The following is a 14289-nucleotide window of genomic DNA, read 5'->3' on the forward strand; positions in this document are numbered from 1 at the left end:
GAGGGAGTACAGACAAGGTTCACCAGACTGATTCCTGGGATGTCAGGACTTAGACTCGGTTTGTACTTGCTAGAATTTAGAAGATCTTATAGAAAAATAACTTACAAAATTCTTAAGGGTTGGGACAGGCTAGATGCAGTAAGATTGTTCCCGATGGTGGGGAAGTCCAGAACAAGAGGTCACAGTTTAAGGATAAGGGGGAAATCTTTTTGGACTGAGATGAGAAAAACATTTTTCACACAGAGAGTGGTGAATCTGTGGAATTCTCTGCCACAGAAGGTAGTCGAGGCCATTTCATTGGCTATATTTAAGAGGGAGTTAGATGTGGCCCTTGTGGCTAAAGGGATCAGGGGGTATGGAGAGAAGGCAGGCACAGGATACTGAGTTGGATGATCAGCCATGATCATATTGAATGGCGGTGCAGGCTCGAAGGGCCTAATGGCCTACTCCTGCACCTATTTTCTATGTTTCTATGTTTAGTCCTCCGTATTGATCCGAAACGTGGCCAATTCCTTCTCTCCATAGATGCTGCCTCACCCGCTGAGTTTTTCCAGCATTTTGTGTCTACCTTAATACTGAAAGGATTGTTTAGTCCTCTGTATTCTTTTGCATTGCAGCCATGACTCAAGAGGTGTTGCATTGATTGCAAATCTCTTTGTTGTGCCCAGAGGTCAAAGTTTAGTTTAGTTCAGTTTAGAAATACGGCGCGGAAACAGGCCCTCCATCCCACTGAGTCCACGGTCACCAGCGATCACCCCGTACACTCGCACTATCCCACACAACTAGGGACAATTTACAATTTTCACCAAAGCCAACTAACCTACAAACCCGCACGTCTTTGGAGTGTGGGAGGAAACCGGAGCATCCGGAGAAAACCCACGCACAGCGAGAACAGCGCCTGTTGAATCGAACCTGGGTATCTGACGATGTAAAGCAGCAACTCTACCCACTGCACCACCGTGCCACCTCAGAGATGACTTATTTATAACGATGCTGTTACTAAATTCTACGCACTCTGTTGATGATTGACATTCAAATACAGACTGAAATGCTCAGTTTTAACAGAGTTAGAGTACAAAAACAAACACCCTTAAGGTGCTTTTGAAATAAAATTAATTTTGTATTATTGTTCACCAATAAACCAGCTCCATCAATAAATGACAAATTGAGCAGAGATAATATTTTGATTGCAGAATGTTGCATATAACATTTCAAACAGGTTCCCCGACCAATCCCATATGGGCAGACAACAAACATACAACAAAAGGGATAGACAATAGACAATAGACAATAGGCGCAGGCATCAAATCACGTGCTCACAGAAGGCAGACAAAAATGCTGGAGAAACTCAGCGGGTGAGGCAGCCTCGTGCAATCCTTGCATGTCTCGCCCGCTGAGTTTCTCCAGCATTTTTGTCTACCTTTGATTTTACCAGTTTTTTCTGCAGTTCTTTCTTAAACGTGTTCACAGAAGGTGCGTGGTCGTGCCAGCGGCTTTGCGCAGGATGCGGTGCAGCCAGAGCTTGGCCGGATGATTACGAGAAAAAAAATCCGCCTGCGGGCCAGATGATTTCGCGTAACGGGCCGCATTCGGCCCTGGGGCCGTAGGTTGCCGACCCCTGCTCTATATTAACATTACCATGCCATCCCCACCAAACCACTCCAAATGGAATGGGGACAATCAGTGCTTGGCCCCGCTGTGCGTGCATGGAATGAGCTGCCGGAGGAGGCAGTTGAGGCAGCTACAATAACAACATAATTTATGTAAAAGACGCTTGGATAGGAAAAATTTGGAGGGAAATGGACCAAATGGGGGCGAACGGGACTAGCCTTGACGGGGCTTCTTGGTCAACATGGACGAGTTGGGCCGAAGGGCCTGTTCCCTAATGACTATAACTATGATGAACTAAAGGACTATGACTATAACTATGATGAACTAAATCCCACTTGGCAATTTTTTGGCAACTGTCGGCGTCATATCAGTGTCGCCAGAAGATTTTGAACAAAAATATGTTGCGACTCACGCCATCATCACGAATTTTTCAGCGATCTGATGCGTCAGTCAATGATGCCGGCAGTCGCCGAAAAAATCGCCACGTGGGACAGCCAAGGAAAGGGTATAATTTACTCTCATTTGTATAATGCGGTGAAGCTGTTGATACAGAGGGCGCTAATTGTTCTTGGATAGATGCCAATAACCTGTTGCTGTTGTCCTGAAACAGAGGCATGCAGACAGGTTGTAGTAACACCAACACAATCGACCAGGAACAAAGGAGAATACAGAGAGTGGCGGTGGACACTGCCCGATGCATCACGGGTAACTGACCTCTCCACCATCCAAAGGAATCTGCCTCGGAAAGGCAGCCAGCATCATCAGACACCCACACCACCATGGCCACGCTCTCAATTCACCCCTGCCATCGGGAAGAAGGTACAGGAGCCTGAAAAATATAACGGCCAGGTTCGGGAGCAGCTTCTTCCCTGTAACTTATCAGGCTGTCTCGACCCGAAACGTCGCCCGTTCCTTCTCTCCAGAGATGCTGCCTGTCTCGCTGAGTTACTCCAGTATTTTGTGTCAATCCTCGGTTTAAACCAGCACCTGCAGTTCCTTCCTACACAGGCTAGTAAACACGACAACCTCCAAATAGGGTTTCAACCCGAAACGTTGCCCATTTCCTTCACTCCATAGATGCTGCCTCGCCTATTATAATATAAAATATAGGAGCAAAGAAGTCCTTCTGCAGTTGTACAGAGCCCTAGTGAGACCACACCTGGAGTATTGTGTGCAGTTTTGATCCCCTCATTTGAGGAAGGACATTCTTGCTATTGGGGGAGTGCAGCGTAGGTTTACAAGGTTAATTCCCGGGATGGCGGGACTGTCATATGGTGAGCGAATGGAGCAGCTGGGCTTATACAGGAGTTTAGAAGGATGAGTTTAGAAGGATGAGAGGGTATCTTATAGAAACATAGAAACATAGAAATTAGGTGCAGGAGTAGGCCATTCGGCCCTTCGAGCCTGCACCGCCATTCAATATGATCATGGCTGATCATCCAACTCAGTATCCCGTACCTGCCTTCACTCCATATACCCTCTGATCCCCTTAGCCACAAGGGCCACATCTAACTCCCTCTTAAATATAGCCAATGAACTGGCCTCGACTACCTTCTGTGGCAGAGAGTTCCAGAGATTCACCACTCTCTGTGTGAAAAAATGTAATCTCATCTCAGTTAAAGGATTTCCCCCTTATCCTTAAGCTGTGATCTCATTGAAACATATAAGATTGCTAAGGGCTTGGACACGCTAGAGGCAGGAAACATGTTCCCGATGTTGGGGGAGTCCAGAACCTAGGGCCACAGTTTAAGAATAAGGAGTAAGCCATTTAGAACGGAGACGAGGAAACACTTTTTCTCACAGAGAGTTGTGAGTCTGTGGAATTCTCTGCCTCAGGTTCTCTGCCTCAGGTGGAGGCAGGTTCTCTGGATGCTTTCAAGAGAGAGCTAGATAGGGCTCTTAAAAATAGCGGAGCCAGGGGAAATGGAGAGAAGGGGGTATTGACTGGGGATGATCAGCCACGATCACATTGAATGGCGTTGCTGGCTCGAAGGGCCAAATGGCCTACTCCTGCACCTATTGTCTATTGTCTATTGTCACCCGCTGAGTTTCTCCGGCATTTTTGTCTACCTTCTGAAGTATAAAGACCTGGGGGGCATTAGTTTGACCATGACCTCTCGGTTCAAGAATGGTTTCTTATCAACAACAAGCACTAAATATTGCACGCGTTATTCTGTATCTGAACACTGTGAACAGCTTGATTGTGATCATGCATTGTATTTTCTTTGGCTGGAAGTCATGCATACAGAAGCTTTTCACTGCACCTTGGTACACTTGACAATATTCAACTAAACTAAACCATCCATCATTTGAACATTACACAACACTAACCTCAGAAACTGTGAACTCCTATAGACTGTGGCTTGGTTGTACTACAGACTTTATTATTAACACCAGTACTAACTACAGTTATCATGTCAGTGAAAGGTGTCGGAAGGAACTGCAAATGCCTTTTTCAACCGAAGATTTAAACCGACACAAAAAGCCTGAGTCAAGGGCCTGTCCCACTTTCACGACCTAATTCACGACCTCTGCCAACTCATACTCGCAGCATGGTCGTCACGAGGTCGTAGGAGGTCGTAGGTAGGTCGTAGCAGGCCGTGATGCTAGTCGTACGTACTCGTGGCATCAAGTAGGCCGGGGCGTTTTTCTAGCCTGGTGAAAAATGTCCACGAGTTAAAAAGGTTGTGAATTAGGTCGTGAACTCCTATCTCAACTTTTACTGTGCCGCTCTACTGCTTTTTTTTTTTTAATTGCTGTTTTTTTTCCCTCCGCCCACAATATTTAATATGTAAAGAATATCCGATTCTGTTTGGTTGTTTGTTTGTTTGTCTTTTTGCACAAAGTCCGCGAGCATTGCCACTTTTCATTTCACTGCACATCTGGTATGTGTATGTGACGAATAAACTTGACTTGACTTGACTTGAAAGTGGGACAGGCCCTTAACTCAGCCGGGCAGACAGCATCAGTCTGACAAAGGGCCTCGACACCAAAACGTCACCTATGCTTTTTCTCCAGGGATGCTGTCTGACCCCGCTGAGCTAGTCCAGCTTTTTGTTTCTATCCTCATGTTAGTGAATTTTGTTGATTGTTATATTTAACCATGCATATTGCATTTCTGGGCCCGTTAAACTGCCGCAAGAATTTAATTGGGGGTACACAAAAATGCTGGAGAAACTCAGCGGGTGCAGCAGCATCTATGGAGCGAAGGAAATAGGTAACGTTTCGGGCCGAAACCCTTCTTCAGGGGGTGGCGGGGAGAAGGAAGGAAAAGGAGGAGGAGGAGGAGGAGCCCGAGGGCGGGGGGATGGGAGGAGACAGCTCGAGAGTTAAGGAAGGGGAGGTGACAGCAAGGACTAACAAAATTGGGAGAATTCAATGTTCATGCCCTCCGGATGCAAGCTCCCCAAGCGGAATATGAGGTGCTGTTCCTCCAATTTCCGGTGTTGCTCACTCTGGCAATGGAGGAGACCCAGGACAGAGAGGTCGGATTGGGAATGGGAGGGGGAGTTGAAGTGCTGAGCCACCGGGAGGTCAGGTAGGTTCTTGCGGACCGAGCGGAGGTGTTCGGCGAAACGATCGCCCAACCACCGCTTAGTCTCACCGATGTAGATCGGCTGACATCTAGAGCAGCGGATGCAGTAGGTGAGGTCGGAGGAGATGCAGGTGAACCTCTGTCGCACCTGGAACGACTGCTTGGGTCCTTGAATGGAGTCGAGGGGGGAGGTGAAGGGACAGGTGTAGCATTTCTTGCGGTTGCAACGGAAAGTGCCCGGTAAGGGGGTGGTACGGGAGGGAAGGGAAGAATTGACAAGGGAGTTATGGAGGGAGCGGTGTTTGCGGAAGGCAGACATTGGGGGAGATGGGAAGATTTGGCGGGTGGTGGGGTCACGTTGGAGGTGGCGAAACTGACGGAGGATTACTTGTTGTATGTGACGGCTGGTGGGGTGAAAGGTGAGGACTTGGGGGACTCTGCCCTTGTTACAAGTGGGGGGGGGGGGGGAGAGAGAGCAGTGTTGCGGGGTATGGATGAGACCCTGGTGAGAGCCTCATCTATAGTGGGGGAGGGGAATCCCCGTTCCCTGAAGAACGAGGACATTTCAGATGTCCTGGTGTGGAACGCCTCATCCTGGGAGCAGATGCGGCGTAGACGGAGGAATTGGGAGTAGGGGATGGAGTCCTTACAGGAAGCAGGGTGGGAAGGAAGTGTAGTCCAGATAGCCATGGGAGTCAGTGGGTTTATAGTGTATGTCGGTTAGAAGTCTATCACCTGCAATGGAGATGGTGAGGTCAAGGAATGGTGGGGAAGTGTCGGAAATGGTCCAGGTGTATTTGAGTGCCGGATGGAAGTTAGTGGTGAAGTGGATGAAGTCAGTCAGTTGTGTGTGGGTGCAGGAGGTGGCACCAAAGCAGTCGTCGATGTAACAGAGGTAGAGGTCGGGGATGGGGCACTGGTATGTATTGAACAAGGATTGTTCGACGTAACCGACAAAGAGGCAGGCATAGCTGGGGCCCATGCGTGTGCCCATAGCTACGCCTTGTATTTGGAGGAAATGGGAGGAGTCAAACGTGAAGTTATTGAGGGTAAGGACCAGCTCCGCTAAGCGGAGGAGAGTGTCAGTGGCTGGGTATAGGTTGCTTCTCTGGTCGAGGAAGATGACTAGAGAACCGGAGGGCTTTGAGACCATCCTGGTGGGGGATGGAGGTGTAGAGTGACTGGACATCCATGGTGAAGATGAGGGAGTGAGGGCCTAGAGATGGAATGCGCGGAGACGACGGAGAGTGTCTGAGGTGTCTTGAACATAGGTAGGGAGGGATTTGACCAAGTGGGATAGTATGGAGTCAAGGTATGTGGAGATGAGTTCGGTGGGACACGAACAGGCGGAGACAATGGGTCTTCCGGGACAATCAGGTTTGTGGATTTTGGGGAGAAGGTAAAATCGGGCCGTGCGGGGCTGGGGAACGATGAGGTTGGAAGCTTGGTCGGGCAGGGTGGGGTAGTTGATGAAGTCGGTGATGGTGCTAGATATGGTGGCCTGGTGCTCGTCAGTGGGGTCATGGTCCAGGGGTAAGTAGGAGGAGGTGTCCGAGAGTTGTCGCGTGGCCTCAGCTTTGTAGAGATCGACGCGCCAGACTACCACGGCACCTCCTTTGTCAGCGGGTTTCATAACCCAATCTGGGTTGTTGCGGAGTGAGTCGATGGCAGAACGTTCATGTGGTGAGAGATTGGAGTGAGACAGGGGAGTGGAGAAGTTGAGGCAGTTGACGTCGCAACGGCAGTTTTGGATAAAGAGTTCCAAAGCCGGGACTTTACGAGGGGGGTTCCACGAGGAGGGGGTTCGTTGGAGACGGGAAAAGGGGTCATCAATGGGGGGCGAGGACTCCTGCACATGGAAGTGCGCTGTGAGGCGGAGGCGACGGTAGAAGCGCTCCAAGTCGTGGTGGGCGCGGAACTCATTGAGGTGGGGACGGAGGGGGACAAAGGTAGGACCTCTGCAAGAATTTAATTGTTCTTTCAAAATTCTTACCACCAGCAGCGTAAGAGGCCAATAACCACAGTACAGTTAGTTAGTTTAGTTTGTTGCCACGTGTACCGAGGTACAGCTTTTGTTGCGTGCTAACCAGTTCCACTGTCCGCACCCTGAGTCCCCTCTCGTTAGCACACCGTCACAAGGCAACAATCGGCCATCATGGACACCACTCTTCCAGAGGTCATCTATTGCTGGCCCGGATTTGTCCTGGCCTTTCCTTGCCTCCAGTTTATGCCCCCCCCCCTCACATTTTCAGTCAGTAGAAACATAGAAAATAGGTGCAGGAGTAGGCCATTCGGCCCTTCGAGCCTGCACCGCCATTCAATATGATCATGGCTAATCATCCAACTCAATATCCTGTACCTGCCTTCTCTCCATACCCCCTGAGCCCTTTAGCCATAAGGGCCACATCGAACTCCCTCTTAAATATAGCCAATGAACAGGCCTCAACTACCTTCTGTGGCAGAGAGTTCCACAGATTCACCACTCTCTGTGTAAAAAATGTTTTTCTCATCTCAGTCCTAAACGATTTCCCCTTTATCCTTAAACTGTGACCCCTTGTCCTGGACTTCCCCAACAGCGGAAACAATCTTCCTGCATCTCGCCTGTCCAACCCCTTAAGAATTTCGTAAGTTTCTATAAAATCCCCCCTCAATCTTCTAAATTCTAGCGAGTACAAACCGAGTCTATCCAGTCTTTCTTCATATGAAAGTCCTGACATCCCAGGAATCAGTCTGGTGAACGTTCTCTGTGCTCCCTCTACGGCAAGAATGTCCTTCCTCAGATTAGGAGACCAAAACTGTACGCAATACTCCAGGTGTGGTCTCAAGACCCTGTACAACTGTAGTAGAATCTCCCTGCTCCTATACTCAAATCCTTTTGCTATGAATGCTAATGTACCATTCGCCTTCTTCACTGCCTGCTGCATCTGCATGCCTACTTTCAATGACTGGTGTACCATGACACCCAGGTCTCGTTGCATCTCCCCTTTTCCTAATTTCCTAAACGGCCACCAAACGTAGAAGGGTTCCAACCCAAAATGTCGCCTATTCCTTTCTTCAGAGAAAATTGCCGGAGAAACTCAGCAGGTGCGGCAGCATCGAAGGAACGAAATCGGCAACTTTTCGGCCCGAAACGTTGCCTATTTCCTTCGCTCCATAGATGCTGCTGCACCCGCTGAGTTTCTCCAGCAATTTTATCTACCTTCGATTTACCAGCATCTGCAGTTCCTTCTTGAACCTTTTCATCAGAGATGCTGCCTGAACCGGCTAAGTTACTACAGTATTTTGTGTTTCTCTTTGGTATAGAACAGTACAAATCAGGAACAGGAATTGGTGATGTTTCGGGTCGAGACCCTTCTTCAGTCTGAAGCATTTTGTGGGGGGCAAGTTTCTTTTAAAAACAAAGAGTGCCAGGAACATGCTGCCAGGGGAGGTGTGGTGGTGGTGGGGGGGGGGGGGGGGGGGGGGGGGGGGGCATATACAACCGTGGCATTTAAAAGATGAGTGGGGCAATTTACTGCCATTTGCAGAGAGTTGTGTGTGCCTCAAATGTGCTTCCAGGGATGGTTTAGTTTAGAGATACAGCGCGGAAACAGGCCCTTCGGCCCACTGGGTCGGTGCCGACCAGCGATCCCCGCACACTAACACTATCCTACACCCACTAGGGAAAATGTTTACATTTACCAAGACAATCAACCTACAAACCTGTACGTCTCTGGAGTGTGGGAGGTGAGCGAAGATCTCGGAGGAAACCCGCGCAGGTCACGGGGAGAACGTACAAACTCCGTACAGAGAGCACGGTGGAAATAGTAACCAAGTGTAGAATGGAACTGCAGATGCAGGTACACACCGTAGACATAAAGTGCTGGAGTAACTCAGTGGATCTGGCAGCATCTCTGGAGAAAAAGGATGGGCGACATTTTGGGTCGGGACCCCTTTTTAGTTTAGTTTTGTTCAGAGATACAGCGCGGAAACAGGCCCTTTGACCCACCGGGTCCGCGCCGACCAGCGATCCCCGCACATTAACACTATCCTACACACACTAGGGATTATTATTACATTTAGCAAGCCAATTAACCTACAAAACCTGCACGTCTTTGGAGTGTGGGAGGAAACCGAAGATCCCGCGCAGGTCACGGGGAGAGCGTACAAACTCCCTACAGACAGCACCGGCGGTGGTGATCTAACCCGGGTCTCCAGCGCTGCATTTGCTGTGAGGCAGCAACTCTCCCGGAGGCAGATACCATGGTGGCGTTTAAGAGATGTGTAGTGCAAGGTTTGTTTACACCGCATGGTAGAGTGCCGGGAGCCCGCTGCCAGGGATGGTGAGGAGGCAGATATCATGGTGGCATTTTGTGCGGGGCAAGTTTTTGTTTTGTGCAGATGGTGGTGGGGGCCTGGAGCGCGCTGTCAGTGTTGGCGGTGGTTACAGACAATAGACAATAAACAATAGGTGCAGGAGTAGAGGCCATTCGGCCCTTCGAGCCAGCACCGCCATTCATTGTGATCATGGCTGATCATCCAACTCAGTATCCTGTACCTGCCAAGGATCTTGGAGAACACACACGCAGGTCGCGGGGAGAACGTACAAACTCCGTACAGACAGCACCTGTAGTCGGGATCGAACCCGGGACTCCGGCACTGCATTCGCTGTAAGGCAGCGACTCTACCGCTGCGCCACCGTGACCGCCATAGATAGGCACGTGGATACGCAGGGAATGGAGGGATATGGACGATGTGCAGGCAGATGAGATTAGTTTATCTTGGCATCATGTTGGATACAGACATTGTGGCCCGAGGACCCTTTAATTGTGCTCGATGGTCTATGTTTTAATATTTGATATCAACTTGTTGACAGGTTTTCGGCGACAGTGGCGATCATAGGCAACCGACAATAGGCAATAGGTGCAGGAGTAGGCCATTCGGCCCTTCGAGCCTGCACCGCCATTCATTATGATCATGGCTGATCATCCCCAATCAGTACCCCGTTCCTGCCTTCTCCCCATATCCCCTGACTCCGCTATTCTTAAGAGCCCTATCTAGCTCCCTCTTGAAAGTATCCGGGTGCTCTGGTTTCCTCCCACACTGAATCTTTAACAACCATATAGACATAGACATAGAAAATAGGTGCAGGAGAGGCCATTCGGCCCTTCGAGCCAGCACCGCCCATTCATTGTGATCATGGCTGATCGTCCCCTATCAATAACCCGTGCCTGCCTTCTCCCCATATCCCTTGATTCCACTAGCCCCTAGAGCTCTATCTAACTCTCTCTTAAATCCATCCAGTGACTTGGCCTCCACTGCCCTCTGTGGCAGGGAATTCCACAAATTCACAACTCTCTGGGTGAAAAGGTTTTTTCTCACCTCAGTCATAAATGACCTCCCCTGTATTCTAACTCATATCTAGCTCTCTCTCTCGAAAGTATCCAGAGAACCGGCCTCCACCGCCCTCTGAGGCAGAGAATCCCACAGACTCACAACCCTCAGTGTGAAAAAGACAGATACAACAGTGGCAATTTATTTGTGCGGGGCAAGTTTTTTTTTACGTAGTATGGTGCGAGCCTTAAACGTGATCCCAGGAGTGGTAGTGATAGAGGCAGATACGATAGTGCTGTTTAAAAGGCATTGTAATAGGCACATGTGTTTGCAGGAAAGAGAGGCATATGGATCACGTGCAGGCAGAGGAGATTATTTTAACCTGGGGTCATGTGCAGCACAGACATTGTGGGCCGAAGGGCCTGTAAACTACTTAAAAAACATAAAGACAAGATTACTTACAGAGCACCGTCTACAAAAGGGCCTGTCCCACTCTACGAGCTAATTCAAGAGTTCTCCCGAGTTTAAAAAAAAAAATCAAACTCGTGGTAAGTACGTAGAATGTACGTAGCGGGTATGTCTCTTAGCGGCTCGTAACGCTAACGGCAGGTACCCGTGAAACGCAGTAAGCTCGTAAAGATTTTTCAACATGTTGAAAAATGTCCACGAGAGCCCAGAGTACCCACGAGTGGCCATTACCGTAATTCTCCAAGTTCAAATTAGGGGAAACTCGGGAGAATTAGCTCGTACAGTGGGACAGCCCCATAACACACACAATCTATGCATCCATACTGACTAACTTCAACATATAGTTTAACATACTGACTAACGTTTTGTGTACCTTCTATCCATAGATGCTGCTGCACCCGCTGAGTTTCTCCAGCGTTTTTGTGTACCTTCTGACTAACTTCAAAGTCGTTTTGTTGAGTCTCAATGTCTATACTCGTGTCCACTGCTAACAATGGTCTGTTTCTTTTCATCATCGTTACTTTTTTGCATATCTTTCATTCATTTCTCCTATATCTCTCTGCATCACCATCTATATCTCTAGTTTCCCTCTCCCCTGATTCTCAGTCTGAAGAAGGGTCTCGACCCAAAACATCACCTATTCCTTCTCTCCAGAGATGCTGCCTGTCCCGCTGAGTTACCCCGGCTCTTTGCGTCTATATATTCGATTTAAACCGACATCGGCAGTTCCTTCCTACACATCCAAACCGACTACCGTGTTGCTATTGACCCGGTTATTTCTGCGCAGTTTTCACCCCGCCTGTTCCTCCAGGAACCCAATCAATATGTTAGAAGTAAAGTATTGGAAGGAACTGCAGATGCTGATTTAAACTGAAGACAGACACAAAATGCTGAGGTAACTTAGCGGGACAGGCAGCATCTCTGGAGAAAATGGAATCGACAATAGACAATAGGTGCAGGAGTAGGCCATTCGGCCCTTCGAGCCAGCACCGCCATTCTGAATTGAATTGAATTGAATACCTTTATTGTCATTCAGACCTTACGGTCTGAACGAAATTTCATGCCTGCAGTCATACATACAATCATACAATAATAAACACCAATAAACACAAATTAACATCCACCACAGTGAGTCCTCCAAGCACCTCCTCACTGTGATGGAGGCAAAAATCTTAGGGCTGCAGTCTCTTCCCTCCTCTTCTCCCTCTGCGCTGAGGCGATTCCCCACCGGGCGATGGTACAAACAGTCCCGCGGCTCACCGAACCCCGCAAACGGGCCGGCTCAAACACCGCGGCCCGGGGTGGTCGAAGCTGCCGCGCATTCACTGTGATCATGGCTGTTCATCCACAATCAGTTCTGCCTTTTCCCCATATCCCCTGACTCTGCTATCTTTAATATCGATTTGTAATAGGTGAAGTTTTGGGTGGAGACCTTTTTTCAGATCAGGTCATAAATGATAGGAGCAGAATTTGACCATTCGGCCCATCAAGTCTACTCCGCCATTCAATTATGGTTAATCTTTCTCTCCCGACTAACCCCATTCTCCTGCCTTCTCCCCATAAACCCTGAACCCCATAACAATCAAGATTCTGCCTTAAAAATATCCATTGATTTGGCCTCTGCAGCCTTCTGTGGCAAAGAATTCCACAGATCCGGTAAAGAATTCCACAGATCCGGTAAAGAATTCCACAGATCCGGTAAAGAATTCCACAGATCCAGTAAATGCTCGACTTTGTAGGGAAGAGAAGAGGTTACGGGGAGAAGGCAGGAGAATGGGGTTAGAAGGGAGAGATAGATCAGCCAAGATTGAATGGCGGGGGTAGACTTGATGGGCCGAATGGCCTAACTCTGCTCCTATTCCTTCTGACCTTACGAGTTGGAATAGTCTGTGGAATTCTCTGCCTCAGAGGGCAGTGGAGGCCGGTTCTCTGGATGCTTTCAAGAGAGAGCTAGCCAGATAGGGCTCTTAAAAATAGCGGAGTCATTATCATTATACCCTTGCTACTCATGTGGCACATTAGGATGATATCCCTTGCCCTGTTTGAGGGGTGTCTCTACCACACCTTGCCCCCCCCCCCCCCCCCTCCCCAAATGTGCAGCAACAGAAGTGCCCTAGGCTGTGGCCCTCTCCCACAGATCAGATGGAGATATCCATCAGGGAATGTTGCCGACTGGCCCTCTCTCTCTCTCAAGAGAGAGCTAGATAGGGCTCTTAAAAATAGCGGAGTCAGGGGATATGGGGAGAAGGCAGGAACGGGGTACTGATTGGGGATGATCAGCCATGATCACATTGAATGGCGGTGCTGGCTCGATGGGCCGAATGGCCCACTCCTGCACCTATTGTCTATAGTATTTAGAAACTGACAAGAAAATAGGTGCAGGAGCAGGCCATTCGGCCCCTCGAGCCTGCAGCCCCACTCAATATGATCATGGCACAAGGTTACACAAAAAAGCTGGAGAAACTCAGCGGGTGCAGCAGCATCTATGGAGCGAAGGAAATAGGCAACGTTTCGGGCCGAAACGTTGCCTATTTCCTTCGCTCCATAGATGCTGCTGCACCCGCTGAGTTTCTCCAGCTTTTTTGTGTAACCTTCGATTCTCCAGCATCTGCAGTTCCCTCTTAAACACTGATCATGGCACAAAATCAGTTGCTGCTTTCTCCCCCCCTATATCCCTTGATTTGCCCCCGATACGGCCCAGGGAGGGGGGTTAAAGAAGGGTTGATTTACGTGAAGCTGTCGGTCGAGAAGTGTCGAGTCCTGCCCCCTGCGAGCAACAGTGGTGTAGAAGGCACGGACTGCGCCTGGAGCTCGGGGCTGTCCTTGTGTCGCCAGCTACCCCAGCTTCTCCTCTTGTGCCCACCGCCGCTACCACCGCTACCACCGCCAGCCTGCGAGTCCTTCTGATCCACCGTTTGCTCTCCGGTCGATTTGCTCCGTTGGAAGACCCGGCTGATTTTCCTCTTGAAGCTTCTGTGTTCCTTCTCCCCCCGTGGCTTCTCCATGGCGATGTGGTGGTGGAGATGGGGGTGGAGATGGGATGGAGAGGGTGGACCTCTGCAGAGGGAGGTCGATGTCTCCACACTGTGCAACAAACACTACACGTCTCGCAGCCTCGATGTCCCCAGCACAAACCACACTCACAAAACAAAAAAACCTGCCTCTTGTTCAAATAAACATTGCGACACCTTCTATCCGGCAGAGCTAGACGTGTAGAGAGAGAGAGAAAACTTTCCAATTTCCCGGTTGCCGCTGTTTTCAAACCTTTCCTGCTCCTCCAACAGGTCTCGGGTAGTTTTCAACCAGCGCAGTACCGCCACCCCACGTCCAAGTCAGACAACGACTGATCTATCCCCCGTAGA

General features: G+C 49.4%; 1 protein-coding gene across 2 annotated transcripts in view; it reads right to left on the reverse strand.

Moving 5' to 3' along the window:
- crybg1a (crystallin beta-gamma domain containing 1a) overlaps positions 1-14046 on the reverse strand; it is a 213426-nt gene extending 199380 nt beyond the window's left edge. For both annotated transcript variants that reach the window (XR_008723420.1, XM_055634998.1), the window contains exon 1: positions 13658-14046. Coding sequence is in view for 1 of the 2 variants with exons in the window: in XM_055634998.1 (XP_055490973.1) it covers positions 13658-13932 (275 nt within the window). In the remaining variant the exon portion in view is untranslated. The remainder of the gene's footprint in view (positions 1-13657) is intronic.
- Between the last annotated feature and the right edge of the window lie 243 nt (positions 14047-14289).

The sequence above is a fragment of the Leucoraja erinacea genome, chromosome 5 (genome assembly GCF_028641065.1).
Source record: "Leucoraja erinacea ecotype New England chromosome 5, Leri_hhj_1, whole genome shotgun sequence".
Taxonomy (NCBI): Eukaryota; Metazoa; Chordata; class Chondrichthyes; order Rajiformes; family Rajidae; genus Leucoraja; species Leucoraja erinaceus.